Genomic DNA, 25,354 nt, shown 5'->3' with positions numbered 1-25,354 from the left:
TACGTAGTGTGCAACCCGACATTGTGAGACTTCTGTTCTTAAATACAGGATAGCACAGATTCGACAGGGGACAAAGAAAGGAAGAACACTGAAGCACGGGACAAGGGCTATTGCTCGAGAACACGAGCAATCTGTTAATAACTAGTCCTTTTCACTTATGCATTGGAGCACCTGTGCCTGTGAACCAGTGCTGACTAGTATTTGAATTCAGGGCAGAAGTGGTAATGCGCTTGCCAGAGAACCCGTGGAAGCGTTTCACATCAGAAAGAAAGAGAGCAACTGTATCAGTGACACGTCTGTTGTGCTATGCAGCAAAGAAAAACAGTTCTTAGAAAGAGAGTTATGATCTGTATTTGTCATGTTCTTCTCATCTTGATTGCTGTGTGACATCACGGGCAGTGCGGCTGCGCATGCTGAGAAAAAAAAAGCGCTTGTCCTGTGCTTCAGTGTTCCTTCTTTGTCCCGTGTCGAATATTGCGCTATCCATTATTTAAGACTACGAACCAACTAACCTATGGAAATCCATGGCTGCAACTATTAATAGTTATGGGGCAGATTTTGCGCCCCCCCCCCTTGTGCGCACGCCCATGGCTGCAACTATTAATAGTTGCAGCCATAGGCGTGCGCACAAGGGGGGGGGCGCAAAATCTGCCCCATACATTGACTTAGTAGGGCGGGGGGGGGGCGCTGCGATGAACTTTTGCACCCCCTGATGGGGAACCCTGCGCACGCCTATGATTGCCATATACGTCTTCAGCGAGTGATTTGTTCAATTTCGAACCTCGTTGTGTCAGATGACCATGCGCTGCACATCGTCCCTGCTGATGTGCCTCGTCATTGTCCTCTTGTCTGAAGACGTCGCACAGCCGCCTCGCCCACTCCCGGCGCTTGGCAGAAAGGTGACGATGCGATGACCTGGTCCTCCGGACGCGGTCCGGTCGATGCGGATGTGCTCGGGGGGAAGATACTCCTCCTGTTTGTCGGTCAAGAAATAGTGGGAAGTGTTGGAGCAACTAAAGTGGCTAAAAAAATATGGCTGTACTAATGTCATAACCATGCCAGTGTACTTAAATTTATGTACGAAAATATGCGATAGCTTCATCTTGCTACAGCAATCCTTACCTCTATCAGTACAGTGACGCCGCCACATACGCATCAGAGCATTTATTGATCGTTTCCTTCCCTCCTCTTTCTCTCTCATCTTTTACTACCTTTCCCAAGCCTAGGGCAGCCAACCGGACATGTGTCTGGTTGACCTCCCTTCCTTACCTCAACCTCGAGAGCCTCCATATCGTCGATGGGAACGTCAATTTTTGTGTCCATGCTCTCTTGTATCTCAACAGCGCCTCCAGCGTCGGAAAGGAACTGCCTCGCTCGGAAAACACCTCCGCTGTCTGGGAAGAGAACAAACGAGACATCATGCAGTACACTTTGCAATGTACTCAATTCTGGCATTCAAGAACACGTGCACTACAATACAGCGGGCATAGCATAAATCTATTCCGTTCTTTCCTACTCCAAGTTCGCCATTTCCCTTCGCGATTGGTCAAAATCTTTCGGGCCAGGCCCACTGCGCTTGTCTGTCATACGATGTAATGTGAACCGCGAAAACGCCCCGTCAATGGACATGTACCGACTGCTTATGTGCACGTTTGCGTGAATAAATGAATAAGTCATTTCCGATTATTCGCCCAATTGGCCCAAAAGTTTTCGGGCGGCGCCAAGGTCACTTGTCTACCACGTGACGTCGCGGGTTCGATCCCGGCCGCGGCGGTCGCATTTCGATGGAGGCGAAATGTTGGAGGCCCGTGTACTGTGCGATCTCAGGGCACATTAAAGAACACCAGGTGATCTAAATTTCCGGAGCCCTCCGCTACGGCGTGCCTGATAATCATATCATGGTGTTGTCAAGTAAAACACAACAAATTACGAAGCTCACCACGTCAGAGTGATGTATGCGTTCTATGCAGCGCGTTAATATTGTCACGGTGTCGTGACTTCGACGAAGGCAGCAGGCGGCGTGTCCAAGATGAAACTCTTTATTTGGCCGAACTTGCAGCCGGGAAAAGGAAAGTCAAACTACAGCAATACACACAGTACACTGATAGCGGCGAACAGAGTGTCGGCCGTCGATAAAACTGCTCATGGCTGGGACGCGCCGTCTTTTATACATCACGCATCGAACTTTCCAGTCTTATCACTGGTGGTCGCGCAAGCTCTGGAATAATCTAGACTAATCGCGTCCTGCGCGCAATCTTAACAAAGCGATCTACCACAATCGCGAAGCTTCTCGAACACTGCGGCGCGGTCAGCGTCGAGCGTTGATAGCCGTCCTTGCTGGTCAAACCCGAATACATCAAAATGAAACAGGAAGCGGGCGTGGCAATACACCGAACATAACTGAACCTTCTTCTTATTATAATGATAATATCTGGGGTTTAACGTCCCAAAACCATAACTGAACCTTCTTAGGAATAGCCGGAGGATGCCCTCTTTCGAATGGGATAGAACATGGCTTCTCAATGATCACTCTGGAACTGACTTCTCGTAGCTGCCAGCGAGCATGGTTTTAATCCTGTATGATAATGTCACAGGGTCGTCACGTGGACGAAGGCAGCAGTCGGCTTGTTCAAGACTAAACGTTTTATTTGGGCGAACCTGTGCCCGGTAAACGAGAAGTCAAATGACAAGTGATACACGCTTACACTGACAGCGGCGAATAGAGCGTCGGGCGTCGATAATCTGATCTGCGGTAAGCGCGGCATTTACACATGCGGCATCGAATATTCGAGCCTTATCGCTGGTGGCCGCGTGAGTTCCAGAATAAGCTCAACAGCCCGTGTTGGCACGCTCAAGCTTATCAGAAGATTCCAAAATAATCTGGAAGGTTCCCAGACATTAGGGCGCGGCTTGCGCTAGGCAGCGGCTACGTGTACAACGGACTACAGTTACGTAAATATAACAAAAGAAGCGCGCGTGGCAATAATTTCCGTAATCCCGTGTATAATTTGTCGAGACGCTTTCCAGTGTGTACGACATCAAGCTGCTGACTGTCCGTTTTAGTTAATGCCCCGTTGCAAGCCACCGCGAGTGTCAGGGAGCCACCGCAGGATAAGCAAGCGGTAACGGACCAATCAGAGGCCGTGGCGCAACCCTGATCGACGGGTGTTCCGTCTTTGTTCCGGAACTCGCACCAACTAAAACCTCTTCTAATGAGTGCTCATCGATTCCCGTCATCCGGTGAGATAAAGAAAATGGATCACAGCATGCAGGCAATGCTATTAGTCTTCAAGTCAAAGGGACCTTCTGTAAGATCAAGAAAAGTTCCGGACACCCGCCCATGAATGTGTCGGCAATGAGATAACTTCGACGTGGAAGATTGGAATAAAATCACAATTGAATACTGTGACGAAATACCAGCCTGCATTTATCCGAAGAGTAGCGGGGAGAGATATTCAAGAGGTGGACACGATATTTTCGTAATGCGGAATGACCGCAGCTGTAGTGCAGCCTAATAATATGAATGTTAACTTGCAGAAAGTGGCGTGAAAATGGTAAGTGGTTACTTGTAGAAATGATGTTATTTTCCTTGGCCGAATGGGTGCGTCTTATTTCTGCTGATGCTTTGACTCTGCGGCGAAATACATGTGCTCTGTTATCCGTTGCACTCTTTACATTCTATTTTGCGAAAGGATGTGGCTCGCTTCCACGCTCAATAGAAATGAACCTAGGTTTAGAACAGAAAGTTGGGCGAGTTTGTACTGATCCATGATGGTACTCGGAGGCGCAAAACACGCAAAATACTCAAGAAGAACTAGACAAGACGAGCTCTCGTCGTGTATATCTATTCTTATGTATCTTGTGTGTTTTGCGCTTCCAAGTACCAGAAATGAACTTTTTTTCGAACTTCAAATAGTGCAAGTTTCAAACGGAAACGTACCTTCATCCAAATTGATCTCCCTGTAGGCATCCATGTTCTTTCCTCGGGAGGACTTGGCATAGAAGACATCCTCCTCTTCGAGGATAGGGTACGTGTCTGGCTTCCATTGGTTTTTAGTAGCGGACGAGTACCTCAAAGGTGCGGCATTGTAAACCGCCTGATTCGTTGGTCCGTTTTCTGGTGCGCGGTAGTCGTAGCTTGGTGCCGGGTTTTTCTCCTGCAGGAGGTATGCGTACGTTCTTATGGGAGAATGAGGTGGCGAAGTTGCGTAGTACAGTGAACTCAGCTTATTCTCACTGCGTTTGGAAGAGCTTCCTGGTGTCTTACTCGCGTCCTTGACATCCCTTTGTCTCTGGGGTGCTTCGGTGCTGTCCTTGGACCTTTCAGAGGCAGGAGAGTACCCGCTGTCCTTGTTGGACTTGAGGGACTCTACAGATGAGGACCGAGACCAAGCCTTGTTATTGCTCTCTTCCTCAGCAGGCCGTTTGCTTTTGGTTGCCGAAGGCTTCTTTTCCGTGCCGCTTTTGGAAACCTTTGCGTGAGTTGATGCTTTGCTGTCGTTGTTCGCTTTTCTTGACACATGTGAAATGCTGCCGGAAGGGTTCTTTAATGCCGACTTCTCGGCTACCGTGCCTTGTGTACGATCTTGCGACGACGTGCGACTCGTCTTAGAAGGTCGCTTTTCGGAACTTTTATTACTTCTCGGTACCTCGTCTACTGAAGATTGCTTGGAGAGACCGGCGACACGACCGTTGGTCTCGGCTGGACTCAGGCCCAGCGAGGTGAAGCTGTGAAGTGAGGACCGCCGCTCTCTGCGACTGACGCCTTCGTTCAAGGAGTCCCTGCGCGTCACAGATGACGTGCTGTTTACAGAGGCTCGGCTTTCGCTCACGCGAACGCTCCGTTGCGTCATGGGGCTGCCGTTTGGCGTCGCGTGCGGCTCGCTTCCGAGCACGGAGACCGCTGCTACGTTGATCGACCCTGATGACTTTCGTCGAGCCGCAGGGCGCGGTCTCTCTACGCTGGCGCTACCTTGCACACTGCCGAGCTGTTCTTCCGTTGACGCTGTAGGTTGCGGCTGAGCACCTGAAGACTCGGTGGCCGCAATCGTCTCCGCATTAAATTCTTCGTTCTTTTCTATTGCATAGGTTGCCGGCGTTTCTCTATTAGCGGAACTATCGGTGACACTGGAGTGTTGCTTTGGTGTTTCGCTATATTCGAGTTTGGCGCTATGGCGGGACCCGCTTCTCCTGTCCGTGTTCTTCGAGGCTTCAGTCTCGGCCCTTTGTAACTGCTGTTCGTGCTCGTAAAAACTGTTCAACGACGCCAAGCTGATGTTGTCGCTCTCCTCAGGCTTACTTGCCCTATCGGGACTCGTTTTTAACTTGTGATTGCTATTCCCAGACATCCTGTGCAGATGCTGTTCTAAGTCTTGCAACCGTTTGGCATCTTGCAGCGGTGTGGCGTACGCTATTTCGGACGGGTCGTCGTAAACCACTTCGTTGGTCGCAGGAGATGCCGTGTCGGCCACTACACTCGCTGACACGTCTTCCACGGGTGGCTGTGTAGAACCGTCAGGCCCTGGGTTCTCCGGAGGTGACACAACGGGCTCTGGAGATTGAGAACTGTGATTTAAGGTTTCGTTGCTGTCGCTCTTTTCGTTGGTCGGTTCGGCAGCTGACTCATCTAGGGCTGTGTGATGGACCGTGCTTTCGCCTAGAGAGTCTTGAGGAGGTGCGTCCCGATTGTCCTCTTCCGTCCGCACTTCCTCCAGGCTGCCCGTTTGAATAGCGCTGTCTTCCATCTCCTGGTTATTGTAAAGGGACATTGTAGTGGCCGTTTCCTTGTCTTCGGTGGTCGATGTGGATGCCTCCTTCATCGCTATCGCCGTTTCTTGGCTGTGGCCTCTAGCATCTGCGGCCGAATCTTCATTTTCGTCCTCCGCTTCAGCAATGGCGCTTTGAGATGGATTTCCCGGGGAGTTTTGAGCTAACGTTTCGTACGTTCGCCTGGAATCGAAAAGAAAGAGAACATCAATGAACAACACTAAGCATGGGAACACTGAATAAAGAAAATCGTGCGTACTGTAGCGTTAATTATGATTAGTCTGGAATTCGTAAACAAGGCTCGCCTTTCCGAATTCGTCAAATATAATATACCACAAATAATGTCAAATTATTTGTTACATCACCGGCATAAGTCTCATATTCGACAAATTCCTTCAAGAGAACTGTAAGCGTGTTCTGGTCATACATGTAATTATTTGGTATCTTGGAAGAAGTCTTCTTGAAGCACTCGTGAGGTAGCAACGCCACGTAATGTCCGCCGTGCTTTAAGTCTTCCACGTCAAGCACGGGATTGCCTTCTGGGAAGCATAATCTGTAAATTGTAATAAAGAAGCGTTTGTTACATGGGCCATGAATGCGCGCTTTTTGAAAGTGAAGAAGCGTGAAGCGATGTGGAAACAGGGACTGCACAAAGCTGCTCCAGAAAAAAAAGAAAAGACTTCTCAAGCCGAATGACGTTGCCCTTCACATTATGTAGTGGACGTGATGTTAATGATGTCAGTCTTTTAATTTCGATGCAGTCCACTGGACACGTGCTTTACATTTAGTAAAATAAATGTGGCAAATGTGGATTCAGCTATGGGTTGAGCTTACGGCTGAGGATGGTAACATTTAGTAAAATAAATGTGGCAAATGTGGATTCAGCTATGGGTTGAGCTTACGGCTGAGGATGGTAACATTTAGTAAAATAAATGTGGCAAATGTGGATTCAGCTATGGGTTGAGCTTACGGCTGAGGATGATAAAATAAATTTCATACAGTGCACGAAACGTAAAAGTGCCTTGAATTTATTCCATGGTTTCGTTTGCGGCCTACTCTACGCGAATTGATCTACACAGCGCATCAAACTGAACCTTTGAATGATGGAAATGTCATACATGAAAGTTTGTTGCTGCATTCATAGTTTAATTTAAACGCTTGATATCATTAATTCCAGTGACTCGCCAGGTGTTTTATAAACGTAATAGCCTCTGCAAATCAGCGCGGCACAAGTGCGGGAAGTATTCAGTCTTTGAACAGTTTCTTTGCGTTATTCGTAAGCCGTATTTATAAAGAAAAAAAGTTTATTTGCGAGGAATATCACGTTTTTATAATTCACAAACCACGTGCGTGTTTAACGCTCAGTTTGATGCGCTCTTAGATCGCAAATGATGCTGAAGGTTCACATTCATTATTACCTGTCGACCATCAATCCCCGACTGAGATGGGATGCATGTCAGGAAATAAACAAAGTGGAACTTAGCGACACCACCGGTTCCGTCCACTAGCACTGTCGTCTGCATACAGGTAAACGCTTGTGCAGTGAGGAATGAAATTGGTGCTTAGTTTAGCAACTCTTGTTTATCAGCGTACAAACTGTGCCAGTAAAACAGAACCAGTCGTTGTTCATCAGAACGTATCAATAGATAATCACTACGTGGAGCCGGACAAGGCTATGCTATTGTATTGGGAGATGTCGGTCACAACGTTAGGTCGAAGCCGAGAGTCGTTTGTGTGCGTGCGTCGTCTACTGATGAGAGTGGAACTTACAGAGATGTCTTCTATTTTTGTGTGTGTTATTGTGATGTTTCACAAAGCGATATTAACAAATAAAATAACAAGTAGCTATGTTGACGTTAAAGGAAGCAAAGTTTTATTTTTATTGAGTACCTAAATTATGCTGGAAGACTGCGAATAAACAGAAAACTTGGAGTTCAACATAATTTTTGGTTTGATTTCTAAGAAGGAAGCACTGTTATAGAGAAACGCAATATCTCATACCGAGAGACCTAGCGGGAAATTCGCTTCCGATTATATAATGTTAGGCTTGTTGTACACATCATATGCGTATTACAAACACTTGTAGAACGTTTCGCAGAAAACTCGCTAAATGTAACATTTCCAAACTACGCATTTACGAATCTCTCTAACACGGATAAGTACTCTCATGAGATAAAGCCACCATTATATATTCTATTATTTCATTGTCGCTGTCTGTCTCAAACAAAACAGCCAATCGCAACGAGAAACGGAGTGACACCATCACACACGCTGGGAAGAAATGCGAGCACGCAGTTTGGAACGTAGTTGAACGTGAACAATTTGCGGTATCTTTCGCGTTTCTGCACGCTCATCCTATATTATGTGAGCGTGTGATTTATGCAATTACGACAGCATGATGTCCAATACAGGATGAGAAACTTATTTTAAGTACATACTCAGAGAAGTGTCATTATATGCGACATATCTTTGCACCCTCCACGGGATTTGGGAATGGTGGCCTGGCTTACCGTGTTTACTCGCGTAGCACCAGCACCGTACCGTAGTCACCCGCATAATAGCAGCATTGCTTAGTACTGCTGGCTAATGAAATCTGATGCCGGCTGATGCTGGCTTATGCTGCGTAATGCTAACTAAATAATATCTAATGTCAGCTAGCGTAGCTGAAGTAGGTTAAACGATGCCTAATAATGGCTATAATGCGACGCAGTGTTAGCTAAAATGGCTAAATTATTGCATATGTTGTTTTACAATTGGCAAATTCCAGCTAGCGTTGTTGGCTTATGCTTGCCAATGTAGGTCATCAGATGCTTTAAAAACAACATTGTCATCATTCAATCTCAGACCAACAATGCTCTCGTAAATTACACAGACAACAACCTGGGTTTGTTTTGACTGAATCTTTTTGCTATCGTATTAATTTCACCATGTCCTGATGGCTGGCGTGCAAGGTCGTGCTTATTATCAATATGCATTTAATCCATTTAGCCGTAAGAATAAAAAGTTTCAAACTTGTAATTAACAAAGTGACGCCATGCGACACCACACGACTGCGACGAAAGTTCACTGCTAGAACTGCCAGAACTTTCGCACAAACACAAACCAATTAGCAAACGCGAACGGCTGTCTGCGACCCTGTCTTGCTTCGTCGTACCTTTAACGGCGTTGCATTTTCAAGAGGTGAACGTGCAATGGCGATTAAGCGTACAAGCATTTAATGTAAGATAATTTCACACTTTCACCGTGTCACGTGGTTTCGCAAAAGCTTTAACTGCAAGGATCAAAGGCCGAGTCTGCAAAGCGTTTCGCTCGTGTTTTTTGCCATTGGCCAGGCGCATTCGCTAATACTATGTCAGGCATCAAGACTTGCCGTTACTCATACTTATGAAGAATTCCAGCATTAGAGATTTTAGCGAGTACGTGCCCAGAGCCCGTATTTATAATACAGTTCTTGCGCAAAAACTGTTCGCAACTGCACATGCCACTTAATCGTGGCTGCGGACGTATTAAGGCGAAGGGGGTTGACCAATAGCAACTTAACAGCTTGAAAGAAGGACGAGCTTCGCATATTCGGCCTTAGAAGGCCGGTGGATTAATGAAAAAGAGCGTTGAAACTGTCGCAGAAATGCATGAATTCGGGCTTACTTTCTAACGTAGCTCGCTTCGAGTTTCATACGCTGCCCGACCACTTGCAGGACTCGTATCATACTGATACGATCCCTGCCCACGAGAACGCAGCGTATTGGAGCTTCTCGCTGCGAATCGTTTTTGTGAATGCTGAAAAAAATAAAAAACAGAAATTGGAGATTACGGACCCACATGAAATGTCTGCTCATAAATTTCCATGCGGCCACAACAACGTCTCAGCGATGAAATTGCAGCTGTGCCCCTAAAAAAGAGCAATAACGATAACCGAGAAAAAAACGACATGCAGAAGCTCAGTGAACAGATACTGATGATGGCTCATGCACAAAGGTTACGCGTTGTGACTAGCGTAACACATGGTTTCCCCGTGCTATTTGTTTTCACCAGAGGCATGTTCTTCCGCGGTGGTACAGCGGTTGCGCTGCTCGGCTGCTAACCCTAAAGTCGCGGGTTCGATCTCGGCCGCTTCGGTCGCAGTTCGGTGGAGGCGAAATGCTAGAGGCCTGTGGTGTACTGTGCGATGTCAGTGCACGCTAAAGAACTCGAGATGGTCGAAATTTCCGGAGCCGTCTACTACGGCGTGCCTCATAATCACGTTGATTTGGCACGTACACCGCCAGATATTATACATGTTATTTACCAGAGGCATGACATAATAATAATATCTGGGGTTTAACGTCCGAAAACCACGATATGATTATGAGAGACGCCGTAGTGGAGGGCTCCGGAAGTTTCGACCACCCGGGGTTCTTTAACGTGCACCTAAATCTAAGTACACGGGCCTCAAACATTTTCGCCTCCATCGAAAATGCAGCCGCCGCGACCGGGATTCGATACCGCGACCTCCGGGTCAGCAGTCGAGCGCCATAACTACTAGACCACCGTGGCGGAGCACCAGAGGCATTACAGGCGATCACCATGAAGACCCGTTATAACCAAGCTATTGCAGTGGAGACGTCGCTGCAGATCTCATGATATCGAAACGCATACCGGCACTAGAGATGACCCGAACCAATCAACTCTATCTTTTTGCTTTTCTGATTTTATGAGCAGTAATATAGTATCACCGTAAGAATAAGGATGCTTAAGAACGGCGGCCATGTTTTTTTTTTTTTTTTTGCTCAATCATTGCTTCAAAGCTTACGACGTCAGGCAATGATATTCGCTGCTGAAGATTACTGTTGAAAAGAGTTGGCAATCGTCAGTGAACAAATAGAGTAAATAAAAATGATTGGTTTTGCACAAAGAAACGCCCGCAGAAGGCAACCCTAAGCATAATCACTATGTGCAGATAACGCATGCGGGAGTTATTTCCTTTTAATGCCAAAGCATGCATTGAGGGATAAGGTCTACACAAAAGCAATATTGCGTCATGGCAAGCAAAAAATAAAATCAACGCTTTGAAATTGTTTACCAAAAGTGAATTGCCGCTTTGATTACAAATAGTTCTCTTGTTTTTTATTGGTATTATATAAGCGTGTGTTAACAGAAAAAAGTTGGGCAACAATTGCCAGATCAGTATGCAATTGTAATCTAGTAAAAGTACTCACTATACAGTAATTGGCGCCTCGAACCGGTTGAGCTTATTTAATGTAGGAAGACCTGTGCTCTTCTTTGTGTTCTGTGGCATGTTTTGAGCCTGCAAGATAGTGTGAAATTGCATATGATCAAGAGGTCGTGGAAACAGAGCAGTAATATAATAGATCTGCATATAAGTACTTTACCTTGGCGTTTCGCTTTCGCGCTTGATGTAATCTTCCGAGCTGGTCAACGTCTGGGTAGCTGTAAATAAAAACATGCAGTTCATTCAAACGTCGTCGTATGTGCGACGTGGAGGGCGCTGTATACAGCAGTTTAGCATACAACAAAGTAATCACTATTATTAGATTTGTATTTTACGACGCTTGCGTTCTCTAAAATATTCGTGTTTCCTTACCATCAATAACCTTGTAATAACGTGTGCAAGTCTTAACTCAATGCTTGATTCACTGCAGCCTGTGGCGACACTCCTGATGCAACGCACTGGTTGTGAGAGGTGCCGCGTATGTGCTCACTTGCTTTAAGATTTTTGATGGTTATCCGCATCTTTTGAAACTACATGTACACTAGTAGGTTAGATATCCGTGGTGCCGCAGTAGACCAGTCTTCTTCCATATTTCGTGGACGTGTGACAGAATGCCGACAGAGTTGGCAGTTGAGCCTAGCACACACCGACAACAATTATTAGTGCATCTGTGGGAGCTCTCCAGCTCAGGCTTATGGATGCTGAGGATCGCTCTTCCAGCACGACCAGAGGGCGACCGAGGCCAGTGGAGTCCCGGACTAAGGGAGTCATCCATCACTCTTTGATCCCTTTCCTCACTCCCTAACCTAATAAAATTTACTACTACTACTACTACTACTACTACTACTACTACTACTACTACTACTACTACTACTACTACTACTACTACTACTACTACTACTACTACTACTACTACTACTACTACTACTACTACTACTACTACTACTACTACTGCTACTACTACTACTACTACTTTCTACTCATCACACAGATCCCCCTTACCCTGCCATTACGGCTTCGGCTGTATACATAGTTAATCTTCCTGTCTTTCGCTTACCATTACTCTATCGCTACCCAGGGAACTATACTGGTTTCAAGCAAGCCCGGCGAATGTCCAGATAACTGTGACGCATACAGTATGGGATTGACTGCTCGAGAATACTTTCAAAACAGGTTTCTCAGCGTGTTCACTCGTTTTTGTTCATCACATACGGACATAATTTTGGGATACTTGTGATTGTAAAGAAGCCACCAAAATTAACGTGGCTCATCGACAAGTGACCTGTAGCGCTACCGCGAAATAGTAAGCGAGAAAATGGTGCATAGCGCAGTGTATCAAGAATGCCGTGTTTGGATTACTATGTAAGTTCGATTTTATCGCGCAGACAAAGACAGTCTTTAAAGGACCCCTAAACCACTCCGAGTTCTAAGATGAGAGAGTGGTTTATTTCTCGCCCTCACTACACTTCCTACAGACGCTATCTCCTCGCCACTTGTTTCTTCATAAAACACGTGGCCAGTGTCAACACTAAGCGTTGAGCCTATAATGATTTCGCGCTTTTCGGCTACACGCCTGAGTGTCGGTCTTGCGTGTGTGTGCATGTGTGCGTGTTTTTTTTTTTTCGTTTTCATTATCTCTCTCTCTATCTCTGTCCTCTTTCTTGCCCTTTTTTCCCCACCCCTGTGCACGGTAGCAAACCGGTCACTCGCGCCAGGTTAACCTCCCTGCGTTTCCTTTTCATCTATTTCTCTCTCTCTCTAGGCTACACGCCGTCACCTCCGCTTGCGCAGTCGAAAACGCACAAAACGAACTGAAATCGGTCGATCGCGCACGATAGTCATGCGAGACATGGGAGAACGGGCATGCGACTGCATGGCAAAGCAGGGTAGGAGAGAATTCCCAAATGATATACCACGTATAATAGACCAATCGAGAGTTTATTTCCTCATGACTTGACGCGAACAGGCTGCTGGCGTTACGAATTGTGCCGAAAAGAAGGGAAATGCCGCAGGAGAGAATAGCGCGCCCTTTCTTTGTATTTTCAGAGGTTGTTTAGAGGCTCTTGAATATATTTGTGGGAAATGCACAGTCGTTTTGCGTCTCACTTCCCACTGCCCAATTACCGTGCGATTACTGTGTAAAAAACAAAACAAAAACAGTTTGAGCACTCAAGATACAATGCACACTTTGCCTTGAGCACCGATATAGAAGACAGTGCTGCTCGGAATCAGAGCGGCAGTGAGGAAACTGTATCGATCGCATTCTTTACCGACTGCCGGTAGTGAGTGACGGGTATTTGCTCCCGGCCGTGTTGGCATGTCTCGACTACGGGTCACTTTCGGGGCAGACAATGCTGGAATGCAGGCCTAATGAGACGTCGCACTAGAACTCGGTCGAGGCGTTGCTGATGTCCTTACGTGGTTAGGTGGCATTGGCGGGCTAGTTGGTTGTATACATGACCTTGAGAATAGAAGCGCATAAAACGCCTGTGTTGTGTTTCATTGTTTGTTTGACCGTGTTTCTTAAATTTGGCGCAGCTGTTTTCAAGATGTTCACGTGGATAAAAGACTGCAATTCTCCTGTTTGCACACCTCCGTTTTCTTTTGCGCGCGCCTGCTTTATTTTTACGCTATTCTTTCAGTCTTTCTTTGTCCCTCTTCCTGTAGGGTAGCAGCAAACCATAGCCCAGGTTAACCTCCTTGCATTTTCTTCACAACACACACACACACACACACACACACACACACACACACACACACACACACACACACACACACACACACACACACACACACACACACACACACACACACACACACACACACACACACACACACACACACACACACACACACACACACACACACACACACACGCACATTGTGTGCGTAAGCATATTACAGCTTGTAGCACGTATAGCTCTTGCGATATTCCTTACTGCAAGTTCAATGTTCACTTCTTGTCGAAAAAAGCCTCGCAGAGTTCTAGAAGTAGTTCTCGAGGGCAAACAGTCATGCATCATGCAGTCATGGGCTCAGGACAAAGCCGAGGAGGCCTCATAACTGAAAAAGAGATCTGTCATATAGCAGTAATGCGATTAAGGAAGTATCCACTTAAATCTTTACTCTGCCGGGTGACAAGCTCTCTCGGGGAGGCCACTCCAGAAGCAAGCTGTAATGTGACATGTTTTTTTTTCGCTTCTCTGTACATATATAGCCCGCCTCGATGGTAGGGTGGATACGGTGCTTGGCTGCTGTCCCGAAGGTCGGGGGTTCGATCCTGACCGCGAGGGAGGCTCCGACGAAGGCTAAAGGCTAGAGGCCCGTGTACTGTGCGATGTCAGTGTACGTTAAAGAACACCAGATGGTGAAATTTTCCTGAGCCTTCCACTACGGCGTGGCTCATAATCATGTCGTGGTTTTGGCACATAAATCCCCAGTTATTATTATCTCTATACATATGTAAATAGTTCCCCTCTGTTCTCTCTCTCTCTTACTGTCCTTTATTCCTCTGCCCCCCTAATCCCCCTCCCTTTCTCTTTCTCTCTCTTATTTCCTACTATTACGAAAGATAGTTTTCACTAACTTTCGTGACATAGCTTCTGCAAGTTGATCAAATCGGGACAAAAGTTATAACGAACCAGGGTTCGTATAGTTTAATTCACGTCGTATCCTACAAAGGCAGGGACTCCTGGTTAGTACACGCAATATATTCTTCGTCGTAGAGCTTCCTCACAGCGCAGTGCAGTGTTATTATATTGGCTTCGGAAAATAACGGAAGCCATAAAGGCACCTTGTGCTTCGCGTGTGATTGAAACCCCGGCTTTCGTGATGCACGCTAGCGTAGGACACTAAACTATATACCGTGTTCGACGCATTCGGAGATGAAATCCTCCTGCACGTGTTGTCATGCAAACATCCAATATCGTAGTAATTAACGGCTCGAGAAAAACGCCAACATAAGAGAAGCCCGGTTTTGTGATGAAAGATATCCTGCATGGTTAGCTCCGCTGCAGTAACTCACTGCTCTGTGGTGGGGTTTTATGGGATGGTCATGCGACACTACCCTGAGTGTCACATGGACGGCAAAAGCCGCAGTTGCGTAACTCGAAGCTAACGCAGAGTGCCGAAGAAATGAAGTTTTGGAAAAAAATCACACTTGGCGAGTAATTCTTTCAGAAGGCGGCACTGGTCTCGCTAAAGTGCCTCCGCAATACTCAAGGATAGTGTATTGTATGCCCTCCTCGCATTAATCACGTGAGAAAAAATGGTAAAGCATTGGGTAAAGATTCAGAAAACGTTCGCTCTAATATTAAGCATTGCGACCGTTTGCCTGGCGCATCTAGGAACAGCTAGAAGGAGTTTTGGGTGGATACATTATATTCTATATCGTAAACCGTGAATGACGAAGCGGTGACCATAGAAATATCAGTGCTGTCGAATTTTCTTGTCGATACATCTACGTCGCTACGATGGAGTGAGATAGATAGATAATATTCTTTAATGAAAATCCCGGAGAGGTTAGCCTGGTTTGTCGCCTAGCTTGCTACTCCGGGTGTCGGATGATGACTATGGTATATACAATGAATCACATATTCACACAAACGGTACTTACAGTCACATACGCACATATATACCCAAAAGAGTCATTCACAAACTTTGGTTACGTCCAGTGTTCCTCAGGAACACTAACAGCGCTTTTGTGTTGCGCATCGCACAGCCGCTGTCTTGCCACGGGCCGAGAAGGTGCCGCAGTTCCAAGCTCGAGCCGCGTTGCAAATGAAGTACCTGACTTCAGAATCTGTCGTTCGGGTGTCGTAATGGGAACAGTCGCAGAGTGCGTGCTTTAAGTCTTCCCGAGTATTACATGTGGTGCACGTTGGTGAGTCCGACTGCCTGATCTTGTGCTTGAAGTAGTTCGTATAGGCAACGTCGAGTCTCAGCCGGTGAATGCACGTTTCATCTTGCCTGGTTAGTCCCTGTGGCATATATTATAAAAGCTACACGTCGGGTCTATTCTGTGCAGCGGTCCGTACTGGTTATTTACATCGCACCATATTGTTCGCTGCAGATTCCGCGCGAACGCAGATACCAAAGTCGCTGCATTTTTTCTTGAAAAAGGAATGTCGATTTTCTCAGATGCCGTGTCATGTGCAGCTCTGGCAGCCGAGTCAGCACGAACATTCCCTTCTATGCCGCAGTGCGCTGGTAGCCACTGCAGTACTACATCGTGGTGTAGCTCATGAGCATTATTGCCTAGGCGCCTGATGTCCAGGACTAGTCGATCTTGCGTACGTGGTGATTTTAGGGACTGCAGTGCGGCTCGTGAGTCGGAGAATATCACCCAAGAGTCGGGTCTCTGATCGTTGATATATGCAAGCGCCCTCCGCAGTGCAGCCAGCTCAGTGGCAGCGGCGGACAAACAGCAGGAGAGCTATGAGAGCACGTCTTGAACGTGGAAGTTAATTTTGCCCGTTGTCTATAGCAATGCCTGGTATGGCTCCTTGTAACACTTTTCGATTGGCCTGAAGTCATTGTTGTCTGTCGTAACAAATTCAACGTGTGACGAGTTTGCACTACTATACTAGAGTTACTGCTTGTTAATGAATGTATACTCCTGAGGATCAGTCTACTGCGTGCATTTTCCGTGTAATTGTGCATCTCGCGCGTCACGTATCACCGCGTACTCTTCAACGCGCTCGATTGGTTCTACGCTCTTATTAATAAATAAGACACTCTGGGACCAAAGACAGATCTGTATCCTGACGGGTTGCTTTCGTCCACCTGTTAAACAGGTGTCGTTGTTATTTCGGCTGCGCTAATTTACAGTGAAATAATTATAATGTAAAAAAAAAGTCTACGGCAGCAGGGCTTGCTGCCCTGCGAGCCTGCGTATGCGTGGACATTCTCTTACAAGGATGCCCACGCAAATGAGTCATATTCTGCAACTCAAAGGCTAACGCGTCAGAGTTTGCTGTTTGTCCTACGCAACAGGACTCACGAACTACTTTTAAAGGAGATAAAAACTCATCACCATCAAGCTCGTGTGATAGGACATGACATAATATTTAAGTAGGTAAAGGACATACTGGTATTACTGGTAATGACTTCGCTGATGACGAGGCCCAGTTCGCACATGAAGAAACCTGAAGGATTCTGACACCGACATCAAGAATGATTAGAAAAAACAGCGCAAAACCACAGGACACACAGGAAGGGAACGCACACAGCGCTGTGTGTCCTGTGGTTTTGCGCTGTTTTTTCTAATCATATACAACCAACAAGCCCAGCTCACCGCACTTTTGACATCAAGAACTTACGCTACGGGAAAACTTCTGGATCGAGCTATCAGACGCACTTAATGGTCACCTCCTAGCTTTCGAAAGTGTCGTGTACATGCATTTGATCCTTCTTTAAAGCTGGAATTTTTCGTCTTCAGTGCAACGTTATTGCGCCTTGATGGAGGTTCGTAGGTTTACTTGTCCCACATCCTACTGGCTGACACACCTATGCGTGAATCCTGCGGGACCGAAGAAATCACTGGACGTGTCCTGTACGTTTTGGCACGCTATGACATCCAGCGCCAGCCACTCCGGGGAGCATCGAACCGGCTGGACTCGAGACCGTTTCCGGAAGCCCACATTCTCGGATCACGACCGTATGCGTCGATGACGCATAAAGCTTCTAAGACGTTACTCGTTTACTTAAATATGGACAGGTCTATGCGACCACTTGTAGAGTTGAAATGCACTTCCAAGTGTTCGCGCGATTATTTCCATCTTTCTTTTCTTATATATCTCTTTCCACCTCGTTATTCATTTCCATGACTGTAGGGCAGCAATCCGGACGTGCGCCTGGGTAACTTCCCTGCCTCTCCATGCTTATCTATCTCAGTTATCATACGCCGCGTTTGCCTGCAGTGTGCAGGCTTTTGAAAAATTAAGCAGGAAGGAACCAGAAAAGGTGAAGGCAGGAATGCTAACCAGAAAAACATCCGGTTGGCTACCTTAATCGGGGAAGGGGAATTGAAAGATGAAAAATAGAGAGGAGATTAAACAGCTTTACAAAAAACAAATAACATGACATGCACAGTAGTGCATGTAAAAAAATTCCCGTTATATATGACAGGCGTTCGCCCTACTCGGTCACTTAGTGCTCTGGGCCATGCGTCATTTGGCGAAATCCTGCCCTTCAAATAACACTTTTCTATATGCGCTTCCTTCAACTCGTCCACACAAACACGCGTAAGCCAATAAAGCACAACAAGATGCAGTCCTCTAGCAAAAGCAAAGAGGAGGGCAAAAAAGGCTGTTGCACTGCATCGATCTTGTCAGGTGGGCTTAGGGAAAAAGCGGCTCCTGGCGTCGGCGTGGCCCCATTGTCAATGATTTTGGCGCCGCAACCGCCGTGCGAAGGCGCACCGGCGCATGACAGGTATAACCTAAACGACAGAACACACAACAAAAAAGATACGAATGGAAGGTCTCCTTGTGCACCCGAGAAAGAAATACATGTCGCCCTTGACAGCTTTCAGGCTGTTCCTACGTCGGGTCGATAGAGGCTGGTCGATGCAGAAAAAAGCACGTGGTCCAAGATACCAGAACAGGGCCTCTGTCCACTTGTCCCGTATCTTCGCAGCATCACCAATGAGGAGCATTCGTTTAGCTTGATTTTGTAGTTAGACAGGAGAGCTCTACTTTTAAATTACCTGAAGAAATATCGCGTTCTTTAGTAATATCGATGCAAACGAAAGGGGCCGTCGAAAACAACCAGCGAGACAAAGAAGGCGTCAATGAAATAAGCTAGTTACTAGTTGGTCGTGATGTATTTGTAATGAAGTGCGTCGAGACAGCAGTCTTTCTTGTGTTTGTGTGCGTCAGGGCGATGAAAGAAAGCCTATTCGGACCGTGAGACAATGTGATTTTTTGCCTTGTGCCACGTTGACTGTTAAGAGCCGTACACGAAACGCCCCGGCGGTGCTGGGAAAGGAAGGTGTACTAGGGCATTGTTTTAAATGCTAATAGAAATACTGGGTTCATTATACTGAATTAAACTTATACTAATGAGTGACTTTCTTGCAGAACATTCAATAATTAAATTCCTACCGCCCTGCAAAACAAATTGTGCCATCCAGCTCCGTCTCGGTGGCTGTCTTTACCTCCTGTATACTTGGCAGGTCTTCAACGCGCGCGCGGTGCTTTTACAGCACTGTTTATTATTTATTACATGCGCAAAAAAAAAGTATTTCCACAGAACGGTACCGTCTATAACAATATCTTATTGAAAAAATAATAAAAGTGTTATTTTGTTATTTCGTAAAGAACAACGGCGGCTCTAGAAACTTGAAGACGAAACCGATCACTTTTGAAAAGTAAAGCCCCTCACGCTGGAGTACTACTGGACAAAACCAATACATCATACTTTCTGTGAGACCAGTCTGAGGCTCCTACAGACGCGGCAAATTCTAGTGCAGGGGCCTCAAACAGGCGGCCCGCGCTAGCTCACCTCGCTGACAAATGCATCCTTGACAAAGCGACGGCCTTATTGAGCATTCGTGTGGCCAATAATTAAGCCCTTGCGCTTTTAGAATCGTTATATACGTGTAAAGGGCCAGAAAACCTCTCAGAAATCGCGTACATTCAAGAATAAAAGTTCGTTGTCTATGTGTCCTTCAAAGAAATTGAATGATGTCTTAATGTAACGTAGCAGCCACTGAATGAAGGCTTGTGACAGAGGTTGTGATGATGCTACGTGCGGGTGAATGAAAACGGAATCCTGCAATCTTGTGCACGAAGAATAAATAAGCAAATAAATAAATACTCACAAGGTCCCTTATGCATTCACTAAGAAGACGCGAAGGCGAAAGCAATCTCCTTTTTCTTCTCAATATAGATGTATCGGTCCTGCCACGCCACCCTCCGTAAGCTTTCTGCACCTAACGTGGTTTTTCACTGCCTCCTGATCGGCCCACCTTTGATCATGGTACGATGTCATGTGATGACGTCAGAAATTCTGGCGATCTGTGACGCCATGATGACGTCATATGGTGACGTCACCACATGATGATGATTTACTTGCATCACTCGTCCCCGACGCCGCTGAACGCTGACGGTCAATTTTCGCATTTGGTGAGGCATCTAAGGCTTTCGCCCTAATAAATAAATAAATAAATAAATAGATAAATAAATAAATAAATAAATAAATAAATAAATAAATAAATAAATAAATAAATAAATAAGTCATTCAGTGCAACAAGTGCCTTGTTTTGACGTCAGCAATCCACAAACTTGTCCGCTATCAGTTTTCTTTTGCGGCATTAACTTCGGTAGTCAACAGGCGTGTTTCTGGGAGACTATAGTCTGAGGCGCCTACAGACACGACGAACTGTTGTCGATGCGAGTAAAGACCTATTGTATGAATGCCCTCCGTACGAGCTCTCTATACGTGTATGTGTATGTGCGTATCTTGTTGGTATGTGTGCATGTATAGGTATATACACATACAAACTGAACATTTCTTGGGGGGGGGTGGAGGGGGGAGGGAGTTTGTACGACCTCCGGCACACCTCTGCGTACGCCTATGGACCGCGTATATTGTTTCTAGGTGTAGTACAATAAACGCCCACCTTACCACGTAGACGAGATCTATTGATGGCCAAAATGATAACCGAAAGTTTGCCTACTATCTAATATATCAACAATATAAATGGGTCACAGAAAGCTGGAGACAAGCTCTTGTTTTCTTTGTTACCCCCTAATAAAGACCATCAACGTATAAAAAGCAGCCGTGGCAACCAAGTACGTTGTGCGTTTGCGCGTTTGCGTGTGTGTGTATGTGTGTGCGTGTGTGTGTGCGTGCGTGTGTGTGTGTGTGCGTGTGTGTGCGTTTTACAACAGGCCGCACACAGTGGTCGACACCCTCACTCTGAAACGCATTCGCAGGGACAGCCTGGCGCTCCGTCACCGCGTTCTAAGTTCCCCCGCTGATGATATCCGGCACACCCACATGCTTTCGTAACTTCTGCCCCAACACATTCCTGAACTCTTCGCAAGGAACAGCGTACAAAGGAAATGTTCTCAGAACCTCTAAATCAAAACTCGCGTGTCGTGACTCTCGAAGCGAGAAACGGCCCAGAGGAACGCACTTACCCGTGCGGTAATTGCCGGAACTTCTCGTATCCAGCCGCCACGTAGCGCTCGTTAGTGCGCAAGTCGTCGATGGACGAGACCCGGTGTCCGTAACGCGGCGTGTAGATGCTTCGTATGGCACCGAAGCTGGGCCGTATCCGTTCTGTGAGCTTCTCGAGCAGGGACTCGAGGCTGCGGTAGTGCCTCTGGTTCACCAACGTCCTGAGCGGCTCGAAGTGTTCGTCACCGTTGAGATACATGTAAACCCAGCGCGAGTCTGGCATTTCCGCCAGCGCGACTCGCGGAATCCGGTGGTTGTTGCTCTCCTCATCGCTGGCTGCCATCTGACAGCGCGCCCGCTGCTACCTGTCTTCACGCCGTTCTATTTTTGCGCTCTATACGCCCGTGGCTGAGGCTTGGGACTAGCGTATTCAGCTAATTCAATGCAGGTGCGACGGTGCTTTTGCAACACATTGACGTGAGAAGTGGACAAGGGTGCATGATCGGAGCTCGTCGTTGTTTGAGCGGTCACGTTCGCCGTCGTTGATGGTATTGCGCAAGCGCTTGCACGTTTCATTAATGACACGTTAGAAAGTCAGGCTTCGCGTTGGTTCCCGCCAAGGCTCCGAGGAAAAACAAAAACAAAAGAGAAACGTTGACATCCAGCGGCGAGAGCTTAAGGTGGCGAGTAGCAGCGATGTAGCGGGCCGTAACACGTCTGCCGCATGAAAAGGGTCATACTGGCGAAACTTTCCACACAGAGCGCGCCTACCGGCCCCGCACCAACCACGCGGCGATCAAACGCTCGCCGACTCGAACCATGGAACGAACTCCGACACTGACAGGCGCTGCAGTGGCTCGGAAACCCCTTCGCTTCGCCGTTCCACGGCGGTGGTCCTGTGGTCTCCTAGGGAACGGAGGTACAGCGGCTACACCGTTCGCAGAGCGTCGTGGGCGAGGGAACGGCGAAGGAAAATGGTCTGTAAGGTAGAAAGGGAACAGTGTGGCGCAAAAAATGAAAGTCGGTGGCGCGAGTAGCGCACCTTTCCACTCTTCTTTTCATCCCTCTTTGTTCTCTCCTCTGTTTCTTTCTCTCTTTTCACTCTCTCCCTCTCAGAGTTCCGGCCGCGGCTCGTGAACTTCGTTTTGCTGCGCGATGAGCGAAACTGCGACGCTTGGACGCCCCGGAGCGCGCGTAAAGTGGTCGTCGCGCTGCTACGGTTTTTCCCACCCAGTAGAGCTTACACGGCGTGTTGTTTTCCGAGAAAGTTGTGCGGCCGACGCTATGCAAGATCGGTTACTAGGTTACCTGTCCCAGTTGTGCACTCTAGGAATGAATGCCCCTTCATGCCTGCGCTTCGCTAAGTTTTATCTCTGAGTTTCACTGAAAAGAAAACAGGGAAAAGTGTAGTAATTGACTACTGCACAATGTTAGTGTCTTATTTCCTCCTTAGAGGTCAAAATTAAGTCATAATATAGCATTTTGATGTTGTCATTGCTGTTTGGGATGTCCTCATCTAAGTCCTTGTTGCGGCGAAAAAGTATTTTACTTCTAGCGAAAATATGCTGACTTCTATGAAAAGAAGTGGAAAGAAAGAACTTTAGCAAGTTGAAGGACTGCACGTGCAAAGCAAAAGTGTCAGTGATTGTTTACTTCATATGAAAATGACGAAAAAAATCACGAAAACCAAATTTGTATAACCGGCTTGCAGCCTGGAGTTGTCTGCATGCGTTTATTACGAGCTAAAGCTCTCTCTGCACCCTTTAGCTGGGCGGCGAGGTAAATAAATGCGATTCACAAGTGCACTTTTTGAATTTTAAAGTAAACTCTCGGAAGAAATATAGGAGGAGCTAGTGTTCGACGATGAAGACGTGCAGAGGAATATGTGAGACCATGTGTAGGAACGTCTTAACCGGGCGCCATATTTCGAACAGGGAGCTGATCGTAGCTTACAAAAACAAAATAGGACACGTCAGTAGGCTTCAAGAGTGGGGGTTTCGATTTAACGAAGACAGTTCCCCTTCAGGTAATGTTGGCAGTCGACTGAGATATAGAGCTACCGCCATCCCACCTCCTTTCTTTATTGGCTCTCCCGTATTTGTTTCACTAATCAAGTGACATAGTGAAAACACTGTTACTCGGGGAAATAATATCTTTCGGGAAATTATTAGTACCTACTTGTACCATGATTTAGATGATGAACATGTGTCGTTGCGCAGGTCGTGTAAGAAAGGAGGAGAATAATATAAGGCAAATAATGGTAGTACATACCTCGCTTATCAGAAGCAGGGCTATATAGATATCTAAGAGAAGTATGAGCGCATTGTTTGGCAAGTTTGGCTGTTATGATCAGGCGCCTTATTCAGCTGAAAAAGGGCAAATGTCGCGCACATGCACCGATCGTTCCCAGATTGCTCTACTTGATAAGTATCATCCTTGCTTTCTTGTGTCGAAAATAGGCACATATGTAATTTTTCCCAGACGTCGTACCTCTCTATTTTTGAAAAAATAACTGTCATTTTCCTTTTAGTACGTATGTTTGCTTTTTCAAAGCATGAATTAATCGGTTAACCCTCATGTTTCTATGTTAAGAACAAACAGGCGTTTAATTGTTCAGTTAGCTACTTTCGTTTTTATTTTTATACTATAAAAACATTAAGCCCCTCCACGGTGGTCTAGTGGTTATGGCGCTCGACTGCTGAGCCGAAGGTCGCGGGATAGAATCCCGGCCGCGGCGGCTGCATTTTCGATGGAGGCGAAAATGTTTGAGGCCCGTGTACTTAGATTTAGGTGCACGTTAAAGAACCCCAGGTGGTCGAAATTTGCGGAGCCCTCCACTACGGCGTCTTTCATAATCATATCGTGGTTTTGGGACGTTAAACCCCAGATATTATTATTATTGTTGTTGTTGTTGCCATGATGGTGGTGGTGGTGGTGAAGCTGTTTGGCACATCTGATTAGAGAAAGGGGGTTATACATGATATCATAGATGTGAAACTCGATAAAAGAAAAGTGATTCTGAAGTTTTTAATAGATCATATAAATACGCAAATATTCCGATAACCATATCATTATCGCTTTAAGACGAATCCCTACGAATCAATCGAGCAGACTAACAATAAGATTACCAAGTTGGGGGGGTGTGGCTCACTCTAGTTTTTCTTCGTCACTTCGTATGTCAGGAAGATCGATTAATCAACAAAATGCATGCGGAAAAACCAGAGCATAAGGTCTGAAGAACGTAGCAATCACGTGGTCACAAGAGAGCCCCCCCTCCCCCCGCTTTCTTTCCTCGCCTACTTAGTCCCGTGCTTACCAAGGCATTTTCTCAACAGAATTGCATCATTAGTTAACGTGACATCAGGACTGCACGTTATTACAGGTCGAGCGACCGTATCAGTCTTGGTCATCGCGTTTCGTTGTCAACCATTGCAAAGAACGTGTCACGCTACTGTTTCCGAGCCGTAGCGGATGCGACCTACTGAGCCGATGCCATGTTCGGGCCTGCGCGAGCGAGTATACGCCGCACCACGCTCGGCTTCACTAATGCACGCTTCTGCTCGTAGCGACGTAAGTACGAGTTCCGGCTAACTTGCCGCAATTCTCCTCTAAACAGTTCGGGAAAGAAGGAGGGAGAGGTGGGCCGGGTAAGCAGAAGCCGCGCCGCATTCACGTTTGGCGGAAGAACGCGACGAGATTCATCATGAGTTCGCCAGTCGCCAGACCGTGACTACGCGGCGAGGTATGAGCTCGCGCTCATAGGGAAGCTTCCCTCGTCCGCTCCTCTTTCAGGGAGGGAGCACCCAACGCATTCTCCGAGAGCGCCACCTCCACCGCTATCGCGGGAACGCGAGGGAACGTGGCTACGCTTTGGTCACCGCGCATTACAAGTGATAAACAAAACAAGGTTCGAGAGAAACGCATAGCGGTACTGCTATAATGTAGCGGCCGGCGGGAAAGGAAAAATCGAGAGGAAATTTGGGTCAGAGGTCAGTGAACCCGCGCCGCCGAACTACACCTGGGACTACCGCGTTTCCTTCTTCCCCATCTCCAACACATCTGAACCCTCTCCTCCTCTGCTTTCTCGGGCACTGGGTTCGGTTTTATTGCCTTTTTAGTTTGCTGCCTTGTTACTCCCTATCCTACCCACGTATTCGAAAGCGCGCTTTGGTTGAGCCCATTAGTGTGATCACACCGACGAGAGGGAGTGAGAGAGGAGTGCCGGGAGGGGAAGCGGCAATGAATTCAGTG

At 46.8% G+C, this 25,354-nt stretch overlaps 1 protein-coding gene across 1 annotated transcript; it reads right to left on the bottom strand.

The window, feature by feature from the left end:
- Window positions 1–781: 781 nt before the first annotated feature.
- On the bottom strand, window positions 782–21,490 carry LOC119381727 (uncharacterized). Its single transcript, XM_049412878.1, has 7 exons — window positions 21,124–21,490; window positions 11,136–11,193; window positions 10,962–11,050; window positions 9,412–9,543; window positions 3,941–5,949; window positions 1,270–1,394; window positions 782–973 (listed from the first exon to the last, which is right to left on the bottom strand). The coding sequence occupies exons 1-7, from the start codon at window positions 21,444–21,446 to the stop codon at window positions 791–793; spliced, it is 2,919 nt and encodes a 972-aa protein (XP_049268835.1). The 5' UTR covers window positions 21,447–21,490; the 3' UTR covers window positions 782–790.
- Window positions 21,491–25,354: the final 3,864 nt, after the last annotated feature.

The sequence above is a fragment of the Rhipicephalus sanguineus genome, chromosome 2 (genome assembly GCF_013339695.2).
Source record: "Rhipicephalus sanguineus isolate Rsan-2018 chromosome 2, BIME_Rsan_1.4, whole genome shotgun sequence".
NCBI classification, from domain to species: Eukaryota; Metazoa; Arthropoda; class Arachnida; order Ixodida; family Ixodidae; genus Rhipicephalus; species Rhipicephalus sanguineus.
This window is presented reverse-complemented; position numbering and strand designations above follow the sequence as displayed.